General features: G+C 42.0%; 2 protein-coding genes across 2 annotated transcripts; both read left to right on the top strand.

Moving 5' to 3' along the window:
* The first annotated feature begins 779 nt into the window (after positions 1–779).
* On the top strand, positions 780–7548 carry copb2 (COPI coat complex subunit beta 2). The gene is made up of 22 exons (XM_015957238.3): positions 780–911; positions 1296–1433; positions 1547–1633; positions 1991–2117; positions 2240–2388; positions 2581–2727; positions 2957–3056; positions 3149–3291; positions 3428–3627; positions 3740–3850; positions 3946–4034; positions 4117–4223; positions 4336–4479; positions 4684–4814; positions 4990–5197; positions 5311–5421; positions 5526–5740; positions 5824–5962; positions 6047–6184; positions 6682–6759; positions 6918–7067; positions 7156–7548. The coding sequence occupies exons 1-22, from the start codon at positions 909–911 to the stop codon at positions 7249–7251; spliced, it is 2811 nt and encodes a 936-aa protein (XP_015812724.1). The 5' UTR covers positions 780–908; the 3' UTR covers positions 7252–7548.
* A 1280-nt stretch (positions 7549–8828) lies between these two features.
* On the top strand, positions 8829–21469 carry LOC107384150 (segment polarity protein dishevelled homolog DVL-3). The gene is made up of 15 exons (XM_015957236.3): positions 8829–9210; positions 10410–10479; positions 12030–12145; positions 12562–12668; positions 12934–13069; positions 13249–13339; positions 13457–13526; positions 13611–13750; positions 14192–14268; positions 14367–14434; positions 14583–14732; positions 18596–18727; positions 19082–19249; positions 19344–19544; positions 20360–21469. The coding sequence occupies exons 1-15, from the start codon at positions 9050–9052 to the stop codon at positions 20716–20718; spliced, it is 2046 nt and encodes a 681-aa protein (XP_015812722.1). The 5' UTR covers positions 8829–9049; the 3' UTR covers positions 20719–21469.
* The last annotated feature ends 531 nt before the right edge of the window (positions 21470–22000 follow it).

The following is a 22000-nucleotide window of genomic DNA, read 5'->3' as shown; positions in this document are numbered from 1 at the left end:
TGTGAATGTGAGAGTGTGTGAAAGCGTCTTTGGGTGTCTTGAAAGCGCTATATAAGTTCAATGCATTATTATTATTATTATTAAAAAAATAAAAAAAAGTACCCGCGTTCAGACACTGGAGGGCAGCAACTCCCCATCTCCCCGTCTTTTATAAATGCTGTTGGAAACCAAAGTGTTGTTCTGTTGTTTTGCCAGTAGAGGGCACAAGTTCTCCGTTCTGTCAAGGCAACAAAACATTTTATTTGGAAGAATTTAGAGAAAGTGTTTTTACTAAGTAACAATTTAAATTAAAAAATCCTGTTCCTTCTTCTGCTTCTACTCATCCTTCTTCTCATCCTTAATAGTAATACTCCCAAGAAGATTAAGATAAGGAAGCTGTGTCCAGGACGAACCAAGACCCCCAACCTTTACCCTCATGAACACATCAAAAGTGAATAATTACAAGCTTTATACAGGCATACTAAGATATACTTCTTATGCAGAGTTTTGATTATACGATTTGGTGTGTTTTGGGGCTTTTATACATTTAACTTTTGAAAATATAATCTTGGTAATCCCACACCCCACTGTAATCTTTGGGTTTCACGGATCCCAGGTTGCGAACCACTGAGTTAGAATAAATATTAAAATTACAAGCTTAAATATTGTTTAAAAAATGTCCATGTAATTCAGTAACTTTATTTGAGTTACAACAGCAACTTGCAACCTACAAAAAATAAAAAAATAAAAAAATAACTTGCAACCTACAAGCTTCCATGTCACGTCAGCAGTTCCAACACAGTTCTCGCGAGATTTCGTTTCAGGAAGTTCCACGTCAGTGTCCTGCAGAACGCTGCTCACTGAAATCGCAACATTTGGACTCGATTGGACGTTAATCGGATCTAGCAAAGACATCCAGGGCGGAAAATATGGTAAGCTGTAGTTTAGAAAGTTATAAGTGTGCTTCTTTTCGATAAATGTCACCCGAGATTCAGTTTAATCTTTAAACAAAAAGAATGAAATGCTTAAAAGAGCCTAGCGGCTAACTAGCTTAAGTTTGCATAGAATATTGTCTCTCAAACACGTTTAAACCTAAATGTTAATGTCACATATATCTATCCTTATTTTTCAACGAATTAGTCACAGATGAATGTGTGACTGATCAACTGAAATAGCGAAAAAAACAGTTTTAATTTCATTTGTTTCTGATGATTGATACATTGGTGTTAAGTTGACGTTCTGCTACTACTAGCTAACAGCAACAAAGTACAGTTTGAATAGTGTCTATTAACACATTGGGTTTATTTTTATTTAAGCCTCTGAGGCTGGACATCAAGAGGAGGCTAACAGCCAGGTCGGACCGGGTCAAGAGTGTGGATCTTCACCCAACCGAGCCATGGATGTTGGCCAGTTTGTACAACGGCAGTGTCTGTGTGTGGAACCACGAAACGCAAGTATGGAATACACCCAAAGAGTAAAACCTTTGATCTGTGCACCATATAAACAAACAAATATGTGAAAAACATCTATAAAAATCACAATCAAAGTCGATCTGTTTTTATTCCAGACTCTGGTCAAGACGTTTGAAGTGTGTGACCTGCCTGTCAGAGCTTCCAAGTTTGTGGCAAGAAAGAACTGGGTGATCACAGGAGCAGTGAGTCACAGGAATTTATTTGTTTTGAGCCTACACCTCTAAAAGCTTCTGTAATATATATATATATATATATATATATATATATATATATATGTATATATATATATATATATATATATATATGTATATATATATATATATATATATGTATATATATATATATATATATATGTATATATATATGTATATATATATATATATGTATATATATATGTATATATATATATATATGTATATATATATGTATATTAGTGTAAAACTGCTATTTGATGTTATTTTAGAGTTAAAACTTTTACTAGAAAACTTAGGAAAAACTACACTTTTCTACTTTATTCATAATTTCTTTTCTCTTCACAGGATGACATGCAGATCCGTGTGTTCAACTACAACACCTTGGAGCGGGTCCACATGTTTGAAGCCCACTCTGACTACATCCGTTGCATTGCTGTCCATCCAACTCAGCCATACATCCTCACTAGCAGTGGTACACTATTTACCCTACTAAACCTATATTTTCTACAGCTTTAAATGCAGCTGTGGCTCTGATTAGGCTTATGTATCCTTTTTTTGGGCACTTGAGCGTGATTGTGTTTTATCTTTGTGCAGACGACATGCTGATCAAGCTTTGGGATTGGGAGAAAAAGTGGACATGCAGTCAGGTGTTTGAGGGTCACACTCATTACGTCATGCAGATCGTCATCAACCCCAAGGACAACAACCAGTTTGCGAGCGCTTCTCTGGACAGAACCATAAAGGTAGATTTTTCTGTTTGTGCAAATGGATAAATGGAATGTAAAACTGTATATAAGTGTAGATTATTGTTTTTAATGAATGTGTGTAAGATCAACAGCTCCTTTATATTTGATTTGGTGCAAAGGAGTCAGTGGTAAGAAGCGTACTGTGTCTGATTATTTTTGTACAGTTCTCTCTCTCTTTGTGTTGTACAGGTTTGGCAGCTGGGCTCCTCATCTCCTAATTTCACTCTGGAGGGTCACGAAAAGGGAGTAAACTGTATTGACTACTACAGTGGAGGAGACAAGCCCTATCTGATATCAGGGGCTGATGACCGCCAAGTCAAAATTTGGGACTACCAGGTTAGAGAAGTTTTATTTGGTTATAGTTATAGTGGCATGTACACAGAATTTAAAGTAAGTCACCAAATGGGGAAAACTGCATTAATTTGAAAAAGTACAGACTATTTGTTTTATCTCGCATTAGAAAAAGCCCAAGTTAGGTATGGTGATTTTATTTTTTGGTCTTTGTAAGTTTTATCTAGCATTTCCTCTACATACATTTATATCCCTCTTTCTCTGTGTGTTGTAGAACAAGACTTGTGTTCAGACTCTGGAAGGTCATGCCCAAAATGTCTCGTGTGTCAGCTTCCACCCAGAACTACCCATAATCATCACGGGATCAGAGGATGGTGAGAAAAAATCTCCCTCAACCATAAAATCCACAGGAACGTCCTCTCCTTATGTTGTTGTTTTGTGCAATATCGTCGTCTTTCCTCTCCAGGTACGGTTCGAATCTGGCACTCGAGTACTTATCGCCTGGAAAGCACCCTGAACTACGGCATGGAACGAGTGTGGTGTGTGTGTGGCCTCAGGGGATCCAACAATGTGGCACTGGGATACGATGAAGGCAGCATCATCATCAAAGTGAGTAAAAGGAAGATTTAATCTAAAGTTGGATTAAACTAATGCCTCAAAATTAACTTTTTAAAAGAAATCCACATTAAAATGAAATAAACGGTAAAAGTAAAAATGTGTACGCTTGTTTTACTCTGCGGTGTAGGTTGGTCGGGAGGAGCCAGCCATGTCTATGGACACTAATGGCAAAATCATCTGGGCTAAGCACAGTGAAATACAGCAGGCTAACCTGAAGGCTATGGGGGATGCAGAAATCAAAGATGGGGAGAGACTGCCACTGGCTGTCAAAGACATGGGTAGCTGTGAGATTTACCCTCAAACCATCCAGCATAACCCTAATGGAAGGTAAAAACACGCGTTTCACTTGTGACAGCCCCAGAAAGTCATCACTCGTCATCCGAATTTTGTTGAATGTGGAAGAAATTCTGTTGATTTGTCGTTGTTATGTGTGTACTAGATTTGTTGTTGTGTGCGGAGATGGAGAGTACATCATTTATACTGCCATGGCTTTGAGGAACAAGAGCTTCGGCTCAGCTCAAGAGTTTGTCTGGGCACACGACTCCTCCGAGTACGTCCACACGGAAAAGATGTTTTTATCATCCTTCTGGGTGGTGATTTTGAGTCACTGTTGTTTAACATTTGCTGTTTGTCTTCCTTTAACAGATACGCCATCAGAGAGAGCAACAGTGTTGTCAAAATCTTCAAAAACTTCAAAGAAAAGAAATCTTTTAAGCCAGATTTTGGAGCAGAAGGTAATCAGACGAGTGCCGTTGGCTAGATTTCCAGATTGAAGACGGTCGTTTTATTCACTGGATCTGCATTTCTGCTCTGCAGGGATCTACGGGGGGTTCTTGCTGGGAGTTAGGTCGGTGAACGGACTGGCGTTTTACGACTGGGAGAACACAGAGCTGATCCGTCGCATTGAGATCCAGCCCAAGCATGTAAGACTTGAGTTACCTTGTCCTTTTACATACATGATACTCTATTTGAATCACGCTTTAAATGTTTTAGTCTGATTTTTCTTTTCTTTTTTTTTTTTTTTGGCTTGTTCAGATCTTTTGGTCAGACTCGGGGGAATTGGTCTGCATTGCTACGGAGGAGTCCTTCTTCATTCTACGTTACCTGGCAGAGAAAGTAGCCGCCTCCCAAGAAAACAACGAAGGTGTGACAGAGGACGGGATTGAAGATGCCTTTGAGGTCAGTGTGTAGATGAATGCCCGTTGCGGGAAGCCCGTATTTTTAACGCATTGTTCACCTGGCAGCTGTGTCTCTTTGCAGTGTTTGTAGCACGTTCCTAATAAACTAGAGGGAGCTGTTTTAAACTGACAGTTACTGAGCCGTACTGGTGTGTCTTTTGCGTGTATTATTTGCTAACCTTTTGTATGAATGTCCTATCCTCAGGTCCAGGGGGAGATCCAGGAGATTGTGAAGACTGGACTTTGGGTGGGAGACTGCTTTATCTACACCAGCTCTGTGAACAGACTCAATTACTTTGTAGGAGGAGAAATTGTGACTATTGCACATCTGGACAGGTAAGAACAGGTTGTTTAGGCCTTACTTATATAGGATAAGACCATGCAAGCACTACATTTACATTTATCAGAAAAAAGCAGTTCAGCGTCGATAAACGGACAGTCACACCTAGATAAAGAAGTAACACTAAACACTGGTGCGTAGTTCCATCCACAGTTTTTATTGTCCTTGCAGAACCATGTACCTGCTGGGTTACATACCAAAGGATGACCGGCTGTACCTCGGAGACAAGGAGCTCAACATAGTCAGTTATTCACTGTTGGTCTCTGTCCTGGAATACCAGACTGCTGTAATGAGAAGGGACTTTGGAATGGCAGACAAGGTGCTACCAACTATTCCTAAAGAGCAGAGGACCAGAGTGGCTCATTTCCTGGAGAAACAGGTGATGAAAACCCATAAAGACCTGCAATTATTTAATTTTTTATTTATTTTGCTCCTCATCAATGAACAGATGTGGTTTTAATTTGACACTGATGGTTTTATTTGTCTCGTCAGGGCTTCAAGCAGCAGGCTCTGGCGGTGTCTACAGACCCGGAGCACAGATTTGAGTTGGCCCTGCAGCTGGGAGAGCTGAAGATCGCCTACCAGCTGGCTGTCGAAGCAGAGGTTAGAGCTTTTGTCTCCTCACGTCGTTTTCTCGTTACTTTTCCAAACACTTTTTGTATTTGTGACTCATGTCATCACTGCTAACAAAATGTGTTTCTCTGCAGTCGGAGCAAAAATGGAAGCAGCTTGCAGAGCTGGCCATCAGTAAGTGCCAGTTCGGCCTGGCCCAGGAGTGCCTGCACCACGCTCAGGATTACGGTGGCCTGCTGCTCCTCGCCACAGCTTCTGGTAATGCCACCATGGTGGGCAAGCTGGCCGAAGGGGCAGAAAGAGACGGCAAGAACAACGTGGCCTTCATGACCTACTTTCTTCAGGGGAAGTGAGTATTTGATGTGGTGACAAACATGGTGTGCAGTAATTATAAGAAGATTCTGGATCATGTACGTACATATTCTTCTCTAGATTGGACCAATGTTTGGAGCTTCTGATCAGGACTAACAGACTTCCAGAAGCTGCCTTCCTGGCTCGCACATACCTGCCCAGCCAGGTGTCGCGTGTAGTCAAATTGTGGAGGGAGAATTTAGCCAAAGTCAACCAGAAGGTCAGATCTGGCATCAAGATCTTTGATTATATGATTTGCAAAGAGAAAAGTAGTTTGGACGCTTTAACCAAGCCTCTGTTGCAGGCAGCTGATTCATTAGCCGACCCTACCGAGTACGAGAATCTGTTCCCTGGGCTGAAAGAAGCGTTTGCAGCTGAATATTACCTGAGGGAAAGCTGCTTGGGCAGCTCCAGACCTGCTAAAGATTATCCTCTTGTTACAGTAAGTTTGACCTCTTAAAGAGCAAGTCACCCCCTACCAGTCTTACACCACTCCCACTTCCTGTTTGAAAAATGCAACAAATGCTGTTGCCTGGCAGACCGAGAGGGCGGAGCTGCTAACAAATACACACACAGGTTCACAAGGTCATTGTGACATCATAATGTCCCAGCTAACATCATAGTGTACCTCTTAGCCAAAAGCGATGGCAGATTTGAATTGAAATGCAGTGCAGAGTTTTTACCTGAAGAGGGCACAACACTGACAGTTTTAGACAGAATATTTAAATTTGAACTAAGATGCACTCAAGTGCCAAATTATTGACTACATGTGTCTTCAGCATGATTAGATACTCATTTATGTAGTTTGTCAGCAAAATAAAGTTGATTTGGAGGTGACTTGCTCTTTAAGTAAATTTTATTTTTAGAAGAAAGCACCAGCCAATCCTAAATACTGTAACTATTTTAACTTTTTTTTATATTATTATTTCACATTTTCAGCCCAATGAAGACAGGAATATTCTAGAGGAGGCTCAGGGGTACGAGCCCCAAGGCACCTTCGTTCCTCATGTCCCAAAGGTTTGTCCGCAGTAGCTTTAAGTCACCTTTAACACTAAATGATTGCCTCTCACACCTGTTCTTATTGCACAGCACCTTCAATAATATTCAAAATACCGATTTAGCAGAAGTTTGGCTAAAAGATGAAACTTTTAATCATTTATAACTTCTTTTTGCAGATGAAAGAGAGTGAAGAGTCCAGCTCGGCGCCGGTTTCACTAGTGACTCCTTCACAGCCCGAACCTGCTGCTCCCAAGATGGTAGAGAAAGAGGAAAAAGAGGAGGAGGAGGTAGAAATCCCTTCATTCTCTCAGTCACAGAAGGATAAGGTAAGTTGTTAATATTTACTGTATTTTGTACAACTCAATGATGAAATGGTGAAATCATGGTGTGTCCTTGGTTGGTGTGTGTCTGCAGACTCTGGATGAGCTGGAGGTAGACCTGGACAACATGGAGCTGGATGACATTGACACCACAGATGTTAACCTTGATGATGACTTTCTAGATGATTGAACCTGCCATCCCTTTGCTCTCTGACACTTTCAGAGCAGATTTAAATGAGACCAATTCCTTTCCCCTTTTTTGTATTTGTATGAAAAATGTTCTATTGTCATGTCTACTCACTGCAGCCTCAGATCTTCATCAGTAAAGTTTTAAATTCAGAAATAACAGATTGTATTTACTCCATTTTGTACACTATCTCTCCAGTGGGAAAACTCCACCAGTTAATATTATTTACTTTTTGTCTCTGTGCTTTGTGTTGTCTGTAATGGCAAATCAAAGTTCATTCAATAAAATCAATTGTGGTTGCTTGCTGTACATATTAAAATGTGACCTCAGGAGTTTCTATAGCTGAGTTTTCAAACATTATTCCCGCAATATATTGAAAACGATTTTAGAATTCATTAAATTCAGTTTATTTTTCCAACGCCAAAACAAGAGTCATCTCAAGGCACGTTACAATCTGTGACTATTTGGTAAACAACTGCAAAAAAGCTGGAAATGAGTTTTTCTTTTACAATGTTTTGTATATTAGAAGGTCAGAGGTCAATCAAAGATGGTTGTGACCCAAGTGGTCTTACAGGTGCATTATGTATAAATGAGGTTAAAAATGACATCCTGTGGTAAAATTTGGTTACAGCAATCACTTTAAACAACTGGAGCTTTATTATTCCGGCCGCCGCCAAATTGCAATTGTTAACGCTGCAGTATTGGCTCACGAGAGACATAGCAACCCCACACTCACTGATGGTAAACAGTAGTTATGTCCCTCCAGTTGTCTTGAAAGGAGAAAAACTGACAATCCCCACAGCTGGATATTAAATATGTTTCAGTAGAACCTTTCAAAATGACAGAAATAAACTCTTGGGATTTTCTTACTGTAAAAATCTCACTATATTCTTACACACTGCACCTTTGAGTAGTTTGGCTTGAAAAAAATGCCTCAAATTTCGAGCATTTGTTACAAACGTGTGAATGTTTTACAACAGTGTTAATTACTGCCACCTAGGATTGACTGGTTAGTGTTTGTTGTTAGCTTCAAGGGCAACCTGCTGGCTTCATTATCACTTGCAAGTCGCTTTGGACAAAGCGTCTGCTAAATACATAAACAATATTCAGAGGTTGCATACTTACGTTATGATTTTGTATTTAAAAAATAGAAATGTTGTGACCATTTTAAATCATAGTCTACCCTTAAAGCTTAGATTGGATGAACTTCGTTTTTATTATACATAAACTGCAAGTGAAACAATATATTTTATTACCATTTATTTTGAGGCTGCCAGTTGATGTTCGCCTCATTTGCCCTGCAGTTTTCCTCCTCTCCTCTAGGTGGCGCTAATCTCAGATGGGGTTAGAGTCATCCTTTTCTGTTTTTTTTTTTTTACTGTTTCGTGTCCAACTAAAAAGTACCGAGGTTGGCAGGCAGTTACCGAGAAGTCAAAGAGCCCTCCTGATAATGTTTATCTTGCAGGATTTTAAAAGTTTTTTTTCTACTTTTTAAACATCTCTACGGCATACTAAATGTTTTACACAAACAGGATTAAACGCAATTCTTACTTCGGATAGTGTTGGGACGCTTTGTGGAAGGGAAAGGTTTTTTCTTTCAGCAGAGGAAAAACGGGCGTACAGTGAGCTGCCATAAAAAGCAGAATAAGGGTTTAGCAACGAGTTGGTGAGCCAGAAAGATTTGGGAGAACCACGGCCGAGCCGCCACCATCGCCACGGGGAGTTGGGGCCCGAGAGGGAGCCTGTCAGGCCCTCGGCTTGATGCACCCAGCCTGCCTTACCAAAACAACCACAGTCCGAGATGGGGGAAACCAAAATTATCTACCACCTCGACGACCAGGAGACGCCGTATCTTGTGAAGCTGCCTGTTCCGGCGGACAAAGTCACTCTCGCAGACTTCAAAAATGTTCTCAAGAAACCAAATTACAAATTCTTCTTCAAATCTATGGACGATGATTTTGGGTAAATGTTAAATGGATTGTACGTTCCCGGGATGGATCCGCATTAGCATTCTTCAGTTTTCAGAACGATTTTGCGAAAAAATGACTGCTAACGTGCAGGTTTCATCGTTCGGCTTTCTTTTATTGTTTTGTATTTTTACATTAGCTGGTTGTCGGTTATTAGCTAGCTTCTTGCACTGCCGTTTCTTTGTTAGCTGCTAGCAAGCAGCGGATCTGCTCAGCTTCAGCCCTCGTTTGTTTACACTGCCTGTGTAGCTTGCTTGTGACACTCGGTTTGCCTGACCAAGTTTGGTATTGGTGACGTGTGCACCAGTGTCGTGTATCGGTTGACTTTTTGAACCTCATGCAGATCACCCGAAGACAGCGATGGTTAAGACTAGTAAATATTATTAGTTACTGGTGGCAACATCAGGCTGTCAGCTGCGTAAGCTAAAGGGCTGCTGAACGGTCATTTGAGGCTGAGCAGCAGGCCGCTGCTGCTGTTGTTGTCTATTAGCCAGAGGAATGTGGAGCTGGACGCAGGAATGTCCCGTTCATCACTCTGGCAGCTTTATGAGAACGTCCTTTTGTGTTTAAACATGGCCCCAAAAGTAGACGGGTTGTGTCTCCAGATAGCTCTTTTCAAGAAGAACCAAACGTGGTATTTTACTTTCTTTAACCACTCATGCCAGCTTTTCTACATTGCCTCCGTCTGAATAAAATCTAGGGTGGGGCAATAAACTGGGACTATTTGCATTTAAGAGAAAACTAAAACTGCTGTTTATTTTGTAACAAATGGAAAAGTGCTGAAATTAGGCCGGTCAGGTGATCCTGTTTTCGAAGACAGATTCACCAAACATCGATATATTACCTCAGATATAGTGGTGGTATAATATTTATTGGGAGAGTACTTGATTACTGAATTCCCTAATGCTTAAACCAGGTTTCTTGTTTTAGTAGGGTTTTCTAGTCTTGGTTGCCTCAAACATGCAGATTTTTTTTTGTTTTTCCGCCTGCTCTGATATTTTAGTGTCCGTTTTTGCAGAACCCTGTCTGTTATTCCCAAACACACTTAGCATGGCCTTTCAGTGTGTAATAGTTGTGTACTTAGTGCACCTGTAAAACAGCAAATGTTGTCCCAGTTGTGTGATGGGCACTTCCAATACAGAATGCTTTTGTGTTGGCAGCAATTTGCTGACAGAAGCTTTGTTCTCATTGCAGGGTGGTAAAGGAAGAAATATCTGACGACAACGCTAGGCTGCCCTGTTTTAATGGACGTGTGGTGTCATGGGTATGTTCGGAATGCATCTGAAACTCCTTTTGTATGTTTACATTCTTATTATTTCCACAAAACTGCGTTAAGTTCTATTTGCATCATTAGATCATCAACCATGATGATGCATCATTTGTAGGGAGTTTCCTCACTCATCTAGGTAATAAAGTCCGTTTCGTGAATCGATCCACTGCAGCAGATGCAAACATTCCTTTAAATACATTGGGTTGATGACTCAAAAGCTTTTAGAAGTGATCCAACAAGCTAGTCACCGTGTGTTAAGCAATAATTCTCCCATTTCAATCATAAGAGACATCTATTAGTGGTTCGTATCTTCCATTCCTCTCTCCTTAAATTGGATTAAAAGCAAGTGAAATCACAGGATAGCAAGAAGCTGCTCGGTGAGATCGGGTCTCACTGTTGTTGCCTAACAAGAAGATTGAATCGCTCACGGACAGAATGAAGTTTAAAAGACTGTCTTTGTGTCTTGATGTGGAGGTTTGATGCATTTTTCCTAATTCTTTGTGGTGTGGTTATAATTAAAGGTTTTATGTAAGCATCATCATTATTACTGGCTGTTTGCATGTTAGTCTCACTCAAACCTGGTGTTTTCCCTTGTTATGATGATGTCTTCTAGGTGGTTAGTTGTTTGGGTTAAAAGACACTTCCTCTGTGGGGAATGAGTTTTTGTACCCCACCCAGATTGAAGACGTTTGCCACATGCAGTGATACGTGGCTTCTGCCACAGGTTTTTGTTTGTTTTCACTGCTCACCTGTTGTTTCAGTGCTCTGATCGGTGGCCCTCTGGGATCCTGTTGCCTGATAGGAACACATCAGCGCATCAGGCCAGACTCTAAATCTGGCAGCGCTGTGCTTTACTGTCACCTGAGCTGTTTTTGTTCATCTAATTGTTTACACCTCACCTGAACAACGAGTAAACTTATTAAGACTCAAATTCTAGAAATAATCGCTGTAGAGGTCAGAGATCTAGAAAAAGGATCTTTTCTGTCGAAATTTCTCGCTAAAATTTAACTGTTTGACTTTGTTGACAGAAAGACTTCCACACGGCATAACCTTTGTTGTTGTTTACATTCCCTAACCTCATCAGACTCACTTGCCAGCCGGATACATCACTCTTTGTTTTTCTGATTTTATTAAAAAAAAAAAACATAAAGGAAAAAAAATGAAATCTCTGTTGTCAAACCAAGTACGTAACGACCTGTAAAAGTGCAAATATTGTAAAAGTGAATTTATTTGTATCAGACATCTTTACAGTTGGTACAATCTGTTGGGCGTAATGGTGAATAACATGAATAAAAGTCCTGTCTGTGACATAAGACCACACCTTGATAACTTTGGCAACACAACAGGTAAACAAACCAAGAGTCTCGGCCCAAACTGTTGCCCAACTCCAATAAGTCTTCATGCAGCTCCGATCCCTCCAAGGGAAGGAAGGAGCTTTTAGTTGATTGGTAAATCAGGTACTGGGAATCATTTCTGTAGTGACAGTAGGCAGGATCATGAACACAGTGGCTGTTTGTGATGACTCCACTCTCGTCTGTTGACAGTTGGTCTCTGGAGATGGAGCTCATTCAGTTGCAGGTTCAGTAGTGGATAGTCTAGAGCCCACACCACCTTTGGAGAGGACCGGGGGCATCGGAGACTCCAGACCACCGTCCTACCAGTGAGTACATTCAGAAGAACAAACTCTGTGGTCTGTTGTATTTTTGGTGTGAGGGAGAAAAGCAGCTTCTGTTTTCTAATCGCTACAGTTTTAGGAGAATTTGAGTAAATTAAAAGAAAACATCCTGTGAGGCGAGAAACTCGAACGCAACTTTGCTGCATTTATCAACGGGTCGGCTTTATTCTGGAAATCAAAACAGAGATAAGAGTTAGAGCTCAGGTTTTTTAAACTCTTACGAGATATTCGTCTGTTAGATGTGTAATAAAATGAGACACACACACACACACACACACACACACACACAAAATCAGCGCCTCTGAAGGTGGCTGCAGTCAGGGTTTTAATCTAAATATCTGTGTAAACTCAGCTGCTCTGATAATAACTGGGATTAATGCTCTGCTCTGTTTTGTTTGAAGTGGGAAAGCAGCGAGCGGGCGGGACAGTTTGGACAATGACACAGAAACCGGCTCCGTGGTGTCGCAGCGGAGAGAGAGGTCGAGACGGAAACCCTCAAACGATCATGGTCAGACAGACGTGTGCTGCTGATTATGTTTCTGATTTAGTAGTTACACATTCAGCTTTGTCGTCCCTCCTTTGTGTCTTGCTAGCTACAGTTACCATGTTGAATAAATAAAAACATATATAGCTTTTACTTCCATTTTTTAGCATTTTTATTAGAACTTTCTGAAATTTTACATGTGTGTGTGTGTGTGTGTGTGTGTGTGTGTGTGTGTGTGTGTGCGTGTGTGTGTGTGCGCGTGTGTGCGTGCAATGCTGCCCTGCTGCAGGTGGGAGACAGAACGGGTTTCCATCACGAGCACTGGGCCGCGGAGGGGCTGAGTACGACAGCTGCTCGTCCTTCATGAGCAGCGAGCTGGAGTCCACTTCCTGCTTTGATTCAGAAGATGATGATGCAACCAGCAGGTCAGATTATGGTTTAATAATGAGTTTAATATGGCGGCATCCTTGCTCCAAATGAGAAAAGGGCTTCAGAAATATGTCTAAACACAGAGAGTCGTATCAACATTCAGTTTATTGTAATATTTAGTTATTCTACCATACAATGGTAGGCTATCTAATATATTTACTTTACCTCCCTTTAGGTTTAGTAGCTCTACTGAGCAGAGCTCCTCTAGACTAATGAGACGACACCGCCGTCGCCGACGGAAACCAAAAGCTTCCAATATGGACAGGGTGAGGTTCCACTTTCCTTCAAGTGAAGTAAAAAAAAAAACAAGTTTGTAACTGTTGTGACTTTTATTTCTGTTTTATTTTTATTTTTTACCTAATCTTCATGACCTCATCCACCAGTCATCCTCCTTCAGCAGCATCACAGATTCTACTATGTCTCTAAACATCATCACTGTCACTCTTAATATGGGTAAGCCTCTTCTGTTCAGCAGCACAAACTGCTCTGTTTACATAGGAGGCTGGGATAACCCTTTCTCTTCTCTCCCCCTCACAGAGAAGTACAACTTCTTGGGCATCAGTATTGTGGGTCAGAGTAATGAGAGGGGAGATGGGGGGATCTACATCGGCTCCATCATGAAGGGAGGGGCTGTGGCTGCAGATGGGCGCATAGAGCCTGGGGACATGCTCTTACAGGTGTGTGTTTGTGGAAAGACGGTGCATATTTTCAGCATGGACCTTTGACCTTGGTCTGTTTGTTTATATAATTTTGTCCTCTTCATATTATCATTCCCATGCATGCATTTGGAAAAAAGTCCTTACATAGCTAGCAGAGCCTGCGCCTCCTCGCCCTGCATGCATCCATTCTCTTCCTCATGATGTTAATCTAGTTTGTCGTCATGCTGTAAAGATGTTTACATGGAAACTTTCTTATTGCTTTGAGACGTTCCCAGTTCGGTTAATGACCCTGTGCAGGGGGAGTTATTAGCACGCTGAGATTCTGTTGTAGTAAATTATTTATGTGGAAGGTCTCATTCCTCGTGTCACTCTGAATTATGCACAATTTAAAGAAAAATGCACGCAGTCTGACACGCTGTAATTTTCAGACTTTTTTTTTTCTTTCTCTCCCGCTTGAAGGTGAACGACATAAACTTTGAGAATATGAGTAACGACGACGCAGTCCGAGTACTGAGGGACATCGTGCACAAGCCAGGGTCCGTCACACACACACACACACACACACACACAACATTCTATAGTTAGACCCACAAAACACACGTCTGAGTCTTGGTGATGTTGCTGTTTATTGCAGCCCCATCACCTTGACTGTTGCAAAGTGCTGGGACCCAAACCCTCGGAGCTGCTTTGCTCTGCCCAGGAGTGAGTACTTGTTTCTGGTTTTTCTTTTTTCTTTTTTACATGTGTTCTCTGTGAAAATGCTGGAGTGCTCATAAATCTAAATGACGGATTGATTTCATTTCTAGTTTTACTTTAATGTCACTCCGTCTGCTTTCCTTACACTGACCAGGTGAGCCCATCCGGCCCATCGACCCGGCTGCATGGGTGTCCCACACCGCCGCTATGACCGGGGTTTACCCTGCTTACGGGATGAGCCCTTCCATGAGCACCGTCACCTCCACCAGCTCCTCCATTAGCAGCTCTATCCCCGAGACTGAACGTGAGTCATGTCGTCCCCCTGCAGCTGCCTGTTGTGGCTTGTTATTGAGGCACTGTTATTCAAATCAACTGTCATCGCTCGCTCCTCGGTAGTTTAAGCACATTTTCTTATTTGTTGTCATTTGTTTGTTTATCTGACTGTTTGCACTGCTGTGAAAGGTGCACCAACTAAACGTTTTCACGATCAGTCTTTTATTAATACTCCGATTCTCCTCAGACATGTTTGTTAGTGTGGCCTCGCCCTTAAACCACATTCCTGTGACTCGTCTCTGTTCCATTTGGGAGCCTCACGGCTTCCATCTGCTGGATAACTCCCGGTCTAAGCGGAGCCATAACTCACAAGTTTAATCTTCTCTGTAATCTTTGGAAACGACTGGGATGTTTTAGCTTCATTTGTCGAGAAAAATGTTTCCTTCCTTCATTTCTATGTTCCTGAATATTTGGGTTAAATAGAATCACACTTGACTTGATAAGACCTGTAAAAATCATTCTCGTTGTTTTGTCATGAATCTGGTTCATTTTTGTGGGTTATATTTCACATGCGGCTGCAGAAAAGTAAAACTAGCTTCAGCCGTCATAAGATGCACAGTTGGGTTTTGTTTCAGTCAGTGTAAACCGTGCAGCCACTTGTGTGTAAAACTACAGAAAATGCATTATTACTGATCTCTGTGCAGCATTTGGATTCGTGTAATAGATTTATTATTTGTGCATGTGCAAAATGTATTTTCACAACCCCGGTGCAGTGAAACCCTGGCATGCTTCCTGTTGCTTTTGGCACTTTGTTACAGGGGTGTGGACTCCCAGCTGGGAATCACCGTTGTGGGGAGGTTTAATATTCCATGGTCTGGCTGTTTTAAAGCTGCTGCATTTTCTGTGAAAACGAGCAAAGTTTTGGTCCGGTCCAAGTGCTTTTCATGGACAAGGCTAAGCTATGTCTCACATTTTTGGTGAAACAAAATAAGTCAGATATCTTTTTAGGCAAATTCCGAACACATCCGCATTTTTTAGTAAGTAAAATCTCAGACCTCTAAAGGAGAACAAGGCAGTTTTGGCTTGCTTTTAGCACCCTCTAGTGTCCAATTGTAGAACCAAAAGCAAAACCTATCTCCTCGCTGTGTGTTGGGTTAGAGTCTTTTTTACACCTTAATCTAATAAAAGCTGAAACATCTCCCTAGCCTGTTAGTGTCTACAGGAGTGATTCATCACTAAATTAAACAAATCAGCTGTGCTCATGATCAGTGGAAGAAGGACAATCTGCATGTTTCCCTAATTGCTCTACGTGACAGTTGCAAATCTTACCAGGAGGCAGTTAGATCTGTTCCATTCTCACTTCCTTAAACTCAAATAACCCTAGAGTACTTTATACCGCAATTAACTCAGTTTTGAAAGTGATTGATCACCATTTGGTGCAGGCTTCAGCTAAAATGTGTGATGAGTTCTTTGACTTTTTTATGGGGAAAGCCCTTCTGCGATACTATCAGAGGTTTGATAGCATTTCAACCAATTAGTTTAGATGACTTGATCAAGATTGTTGGGGAGGCTAAGCCGAGCGGCTTGCCAGGTGACGTGATGCCTGCGCGCCTCTTTAACCCTCCCACCGTCTTTATGGGTGACCCCGCGAGGAAAGTTGACCATTGAGCAGGATTGATGGTTTATCCCTTGAGGCCCACGTGGCAGGGGTGAGGCGGTGCTCATTCCTCACCCCTGCCACATGGACCCAAGGGATGAGCCATCAACCCTGCTCAATGGTCAGCTTTCCTCATGGGGTCACACCCAGTAGGACAGTGGGAGGGTTAAAGAAGTCTTTCCAGTAGTCACCCCTCTAATATTGCACATAATTAACATGAGCCTAAGCTCTGGCGTAGTCTCTGGTGATTTTAAAAAGGCGGTTGTTCAACCTTTGCTCAAAAAGCCTGGACTGGATGCTTCACTGTCTGCAAACTACAGGCCCATTTCTAAACTTCCATTCTTAAGTAAGGCACTAGAGAAATGTGTTTACCACCAGCTCTTGGTTTTTATGGATGAGAATGGCATTTTTGAGGCTTTCCAGTCTGGCTTCAGAGCTCTACACAGCACTGAGACTGCACTGGATAGAGTGCTCAATGACATTTATCTAGCTACTGATAGCGGTAATTCTGTGTTGTTGCTTCTGTTGGACCTCACGGCAGCCTTTGACACGATGGACCATGAAGCGCTGCTTCACCGTCTCCATTATGTCGGGATTTCTGGGTTAGCCCTGGAGTGGTTCAGATCATACCTGACAAATAGAAAGATGTGTGTAAGGATGGGAAGTTATTCCTCAAAGTACTCTGATTTACCCTGGGGGGTATACCACAGGGCTTGATATTGGGACCTTTGTTGTTTTCTACTTACATTCTGCACTTAGGTGACATCTGTAGTGAGCTTGGAGTTCACTTCCACCTTTATGCTGACGATGGTCAGCTGTACCTGCCTCTGAACACGTCAAGTGGTCTCTCTATTTCTATTCTTACGAACTGTTTGAGGGAGATCAAGGCCTGGATGAGTGGAAATTTTCTGAGCTTAAATGATCAGAAAACAGAGGCTATATTGTTTGCTCCAAGCAGACATTGTGACTCTTCCCTAACTGACTGTGGGTCATTTAATGGCCAGCTGAGTGCATCAGTGACTAATCTTGGTGTTAAACTAGATAGCGCCCTTAGTTTTGATACCCACATCAATGGAGTGCTCTCCTCCTCCTTTTTCCACCTTCGTCGGCTGACAAAGATCAAACCTTTCTTGTCACGACATGATCTTGAGACGGTAGCCCATGCTTTTATTACGGTGTGATTGGACTACTGTAACAAGGGCTCAATAGCCAGGTTGCAAATAGTGCAGAATGCTGCTGCCAGGTTTTGAGGGCAGGCGCAAGTATGACCCCATTACTCCTGTCCTGGCTGCGCTTCATTGGCTGCCCGTTGATGTAAGGATTCGTTTTAAGTTACTTTTGCTGGTTTTTAAAACGTCAGATGGTTAGGCCCCTCCTTACTTGGTGTCACTGCTTCAACCGTACACCCTTGCACGGTCACTCTGCTCGGAGAACCTCATGCTCCTCTCGGTCCCAAGGTCACGCCTAAAGACGCGTGGTGATAGGGCCTTTGCTGTGGCAGGTCCTAAGCGTTGGAACGAGCTTCCTCTTAGCATAAGGGCCTCCACCTCTGTGACGGTTTTTAAGGCAAGGCTAAAAACCTACTTTTATGATCTGTCTTTTAATCTTTCTAACTAGTTTTTATTGTTTGACTTAAAGTGATCCCACACATTCACTGTGTTGTTTGTCTGTATCGTGTGATCCAATGTTTTTATTTTCTGGACCTAATGTTTTATGTTTTTACTTGGTCTGTGTAGCACCTTGGTGGCATGTTTTTGCCTGTAAGGCGCGATTTATAAATAAAGTTGAGTTGAGCAAAACATGCAGGAAACATTCTAGAACCAGACTAAGTCCCAACAGAGCAGCCCGCCAGTCTGAAGTTGCAAGTGGAATATTCTGGCCACAGGTGGTGATAGAGGCCTTTCACTAATAGAATAAAATAGACTTTATTGATCCCACACTGGGGACATTCTCTTGCTACAGCAACACCAACACTTAAGAGAATAATTTGAAGAAAAATAATAACAAATGTACATGCACATACAGATAAGCTGTAAGCTATTATTGTAACCTTTGACCACTAAAAAACCATGAACTTGGCCCTTCTTATACAAAGCATCTGTGTTGTTGGATCAGTTCAAATTGCTGTTGACTTTGTAAAGGGTCATACTGGCTCAAGAAAATGATTTAAAATTATGAAAAAGTTGCAAAGTATCCCTTTAAAACTACATATTTGTGTGTCCTCGTCTGTCTTCTAGGGTTCGATGACTTCCACCTCTCCATCCACAGCGACATGGCAACGGTTGCTAAGGCCATGGCCTGTCCTGAGTCGGGCCTGGAGGTGCGGGACAGGATGTGGCTGAAGATAACCATCGCTAATGCCTTTATTGGTATGTTTATAAGACCACCCTTTTGGACTCTGTCACAACACGTGAATTATTATTCTAAAATACAAACCAGTGTTAAATCCAAGTGTTGGTTTTAAAAGACGGTGAGTGATGGAGACTGCTTAACAGTGAGAGAAGCTCATTCCAAAGCACAGAAGACGCATGCTTTTGCAGTAGTAGTAATTACATTACATGCAACGAGAGTCGCTGCTCTGTTGAAGCGTTTGGGCGGCTGGTGGGACGTGCGATGTTCTGACATATTTTTTCAGTGTTTGTTGTTCATCACAGGTTTTATAACGTCATGTAACAGCTAGCAGTCAAATGTCAGAAAATAAATTCTCTATTCTGCCTCCTCAGGTTCTGATGTGGTGGACTGGCTCTTCCACCACGTGGAAGGGTTCTCAGATCGCCGGGAAGCACGAAAATACGCCAGCAACCTGCTGAAAGTCGGCTACATTCGACACACAGTCAACAAGATCACCTTTTCTGAACAGTGCTACTATGTGTTTGGAGACCTCTGTGGCAGTGAGTGGACTTTGAAATGTAGTTTTTTTTATGTACGAACTAAATGTGGTCAATCTAAAGGTCATAATCTAATTTATGTGTTTGTTTTCTTCAGATATGACCCACCTGTCCCTACATGACCATGACGGCTCAAGTGGGGGTGCCTCAGACCAGGACACTGTCCCCCCGCTGCCCCATCCTGGAGCAGCTCCTTGGCCAATGGCACTGCCGTATCAGTTTCCTATTCCACATCCCTATGACCTGCCACAGCCGTTTGGTGGTCCGGGCGCTGGCAGCACAGGAAGCCAGCACAGTGGTGAGTCTGGCTTCAGACTATTGTGTAAACTCAGGAAAGCTATGTTTACCCAACGAACAGTTAGATTATTATCTGTTTATTTTATCCTCACTAAAGTTGTCTAATAAGCAAATGCAAATAATGATACTTTATTGTCTTAACGCACAAGAGGGTAATGCTGCTGCTGGAGGCGGCAGTGAGTCGTGTTCTCAGGAGCAAACCTGAAAAACGTTCTCTAAGTTCTGCTGTTTTATCCAGTAAACAGAACAGCGTGTGCCACATTTTTTCTTTAACAGTCGGACTCTGGAGCCTTTCCCAGCACATAGCCAACATTTTTATTGGTTTCTTCATTTCACTTGAATAGCTTAACCCTAAAGCTGCAGCCCCGACAGATAGCTGCAAAAGTGTACTTCAAAATGGAGTTCAGTTCAGTCGGTAAGGGGGAAAGGCTTCTTCCACAACCCCAAGCTGCTGCTTTTAAAAGCTAGGCTTGTGTGTATTTAGTGTGTGTGAGGGGAAACACAGTCTGCTTATTCTGCTGAGTTATTTACTGACCAACAACAGCTGGACCCACTAACACACTATCTCGTTTGTGCTGTCTTCATTTTTGTGGATGTTGACTATCTTGTGCAAAATTTAGTGGAAAATAAATTACAATCTAATCTAAACCATTTAAACGGCATAAGAGTGCTCGATTGTGTTTGATGGTGGCTTTGTGATTTATAAATGGTTATTTTTATGCTTTAAGACCAACTTTAGGTTTAGGTGTTCATATCAGATCATCAGTTTTAACTGGATCTCACGTTAACAATAGCCTCTTCTGATTTTCCTAACAGGAAGCAGTGGTTCTAACTGCAGCAAGAACGATGGCAGGAAATCTGGTGGCAGCGGCAGCGAGTCGGAGATCAGGAGCCACCAAGCTCCAAGTGAGCGCTCGGTGGCGCCCCCCAGTGAGAGAAGCATCCGAAGCTCTGTGAGCCATCGCAGTGCCAACTCCCACTCAATAGCCTATGGGCCTGGCCTCGTCTACGGCCCCCCTGGCCTGCCTCCCCAGCCTGCACATCTGTCTACTGCTGCTCCTGGTGCCCCACAAGGCAGAGAGCTGCCCTCCGTGCCTCCTGAGCTCACTGCATCACGCCAGTCTCTGCGTATGGCTGTGGGCAATGCTGGAGAGTTCTTTGTTGATGTGATGTGACCCGGGGGGGGGGGTTGACCGGTTAGGAGAGAGGCAAGAATGCAAAAGCTACAACTCAAGGCCTTGATTACACTCTTTACAACCATAAATGACACCATCCCAGTTCTGCATGAAAAGAAAAACAAAGTTCCTCCTTACTTGTGCTTTTCCTCCTAGTAGTGATGCTCATACTTTCTTCAGTGAAGAAACGCTCAACATGGAACCAAAGTGTCTTTCTCTGTGTGTGTGTGTCATGGGCGGGGTTATCCAAGGACAAAGAGAGGGAGGGGCAAGGTGCTGGTGGAAACGAGGAAGAGGATTTCTCTTTTTCATTAGCTCTCTTCGCTCTTCCTTCCCCTCCTCTGATGTCCTTTTTTATCCACCTCCACCCCTGACCGTGTCAAAACAGCAAAAAAAACCTTCTGTTCTTTTATTCCCACTCATTAATCTAAACCGAGACAACAAATGCTGAGGGAACACTAACTGTTCAACTTTATTCAGATGTTTCTAATATTTACTTTGCAAAAGAGAAGTAAAGAAAGTGCAGTTCCTTTAACTGTAATTTGTTCTATTAAGTACATAGTAAACATTTGTTTGATTTTACAAAGTTCTACTAAAGCATTCAGAGTCATTGTTACACTATACCGTTATTCCCATCTGCTAACCAGAGACTCTTCAGTTGTCTGATAAAACATTTCTTACCGTGTCTTTCACTCCACTTTTATCAAGGAAAATGTCTTTTTATTTATAAATATAGTTTTATGACAAATCTGCTGCTTTGCATTATTTGTGTGTGTGTGTGTGTGTGTGTGTGTGTGTGTGTGTGTGTGTGTGTGTGTGTGTGTGTGTGTGTGTGTGTGTGTGTGTGTGTGTGTGTGTGTGTGTGTGTGTGTGTGTGTGTGTGTGTGAGAGAGAGATTCCATGCATTCAGAAGAGCAGTGTGTGTACAGTTAAACCTGCTGCACAAGTCAGTGACCCCATCTTGGATAAGGATAGATAAAAAGGATTTTAAAAAAGGAACGTCAACTCCAGAAAAATATAAACAAAATCCACCATTGGTTCAAAGGACAGACTACTTTAGGTTTATCGTTTAATTATTGCTGGGAAATTAGTAAGTGCCTATTCTTAATGATGTTATTAGCACACAAACCTGAAGTTAACTCTGTTAGTGTGGTCTACTGAGAACACTGAGGGTGCTTTCTGGGACTTTTTCTTCCAGGATTCAAAGATAATCATTGCTGCAGAATCAGCTACACTTTATATATTTTATTTATTCGAGTGTTTCTAAAAGAAAGTTATGAAA

Source organism: Nothobranchius furzeri, chromosome 11 (assembly GCF_043380555.1).
Source record: "Nothobranchius furzeri strain GRZ-AD chromosome 11, NfurGRZ-RIMD1, whole genome shotgun sequence".
Taxonomy (NCBI): Eukaryota; Metazoa; Chordata; class Actinopteri; order Cyprinodontiformes; family Nothobranchiidae; genus Nothobranchius; species Nothobranchius furzeri.
Note: the sequence above shows the minus strand (reverse complement) of the source record. Positions and strands in the feature narration are given on the sequence as shown.

What these genes read in the sequence shown, in the direction of transcription:
- copb2 (XM_015957238.3), top strand. An exon ending in AAGGCAGCATCATCATCAAA is followed by an intron (nt 3,292 to 3,427) that starts GTGAGTAAAAGG and finishes TCTGCGGTGTAG; the next exon opens with GTTGGTCGGGAGGAGCCAGC. An exon ending in CAGCATAACCCTAATGGAAG is followed by an intron (nt 3,628 to 3,739) that starts GTAAAAACACGC and finishes TGTGTGTACTAG; the next exon opens with ATTTGTTGTTGTGTGCGGAG.
- LOC107384150 (XM_015957236.3), top strand. Translation starts at nt 9,050, where the DNA reads ATGGGGGAAACCAAAATTATCTACCACCTCGACGACCAGGAGACGCCG. An exon ending in CTGCTTTGCTCTGCCCAGGA is followed by an intron (nt 14,435 to 14,582) that starts GTGAGTACTTGT and finishes TACACTGACCAG; the next exon opens with GTGAGCCCATCCGGCCCATC. An exon ending in CACAGGAAGCCAGCACAGTG is followed by an intron (nt 19,545 to 20,359) that starts GTGAGTCTGGCT and finishes TTTTCCTAACAG; the next exon opens with GAAGCAGTGGTTCTAACTGC.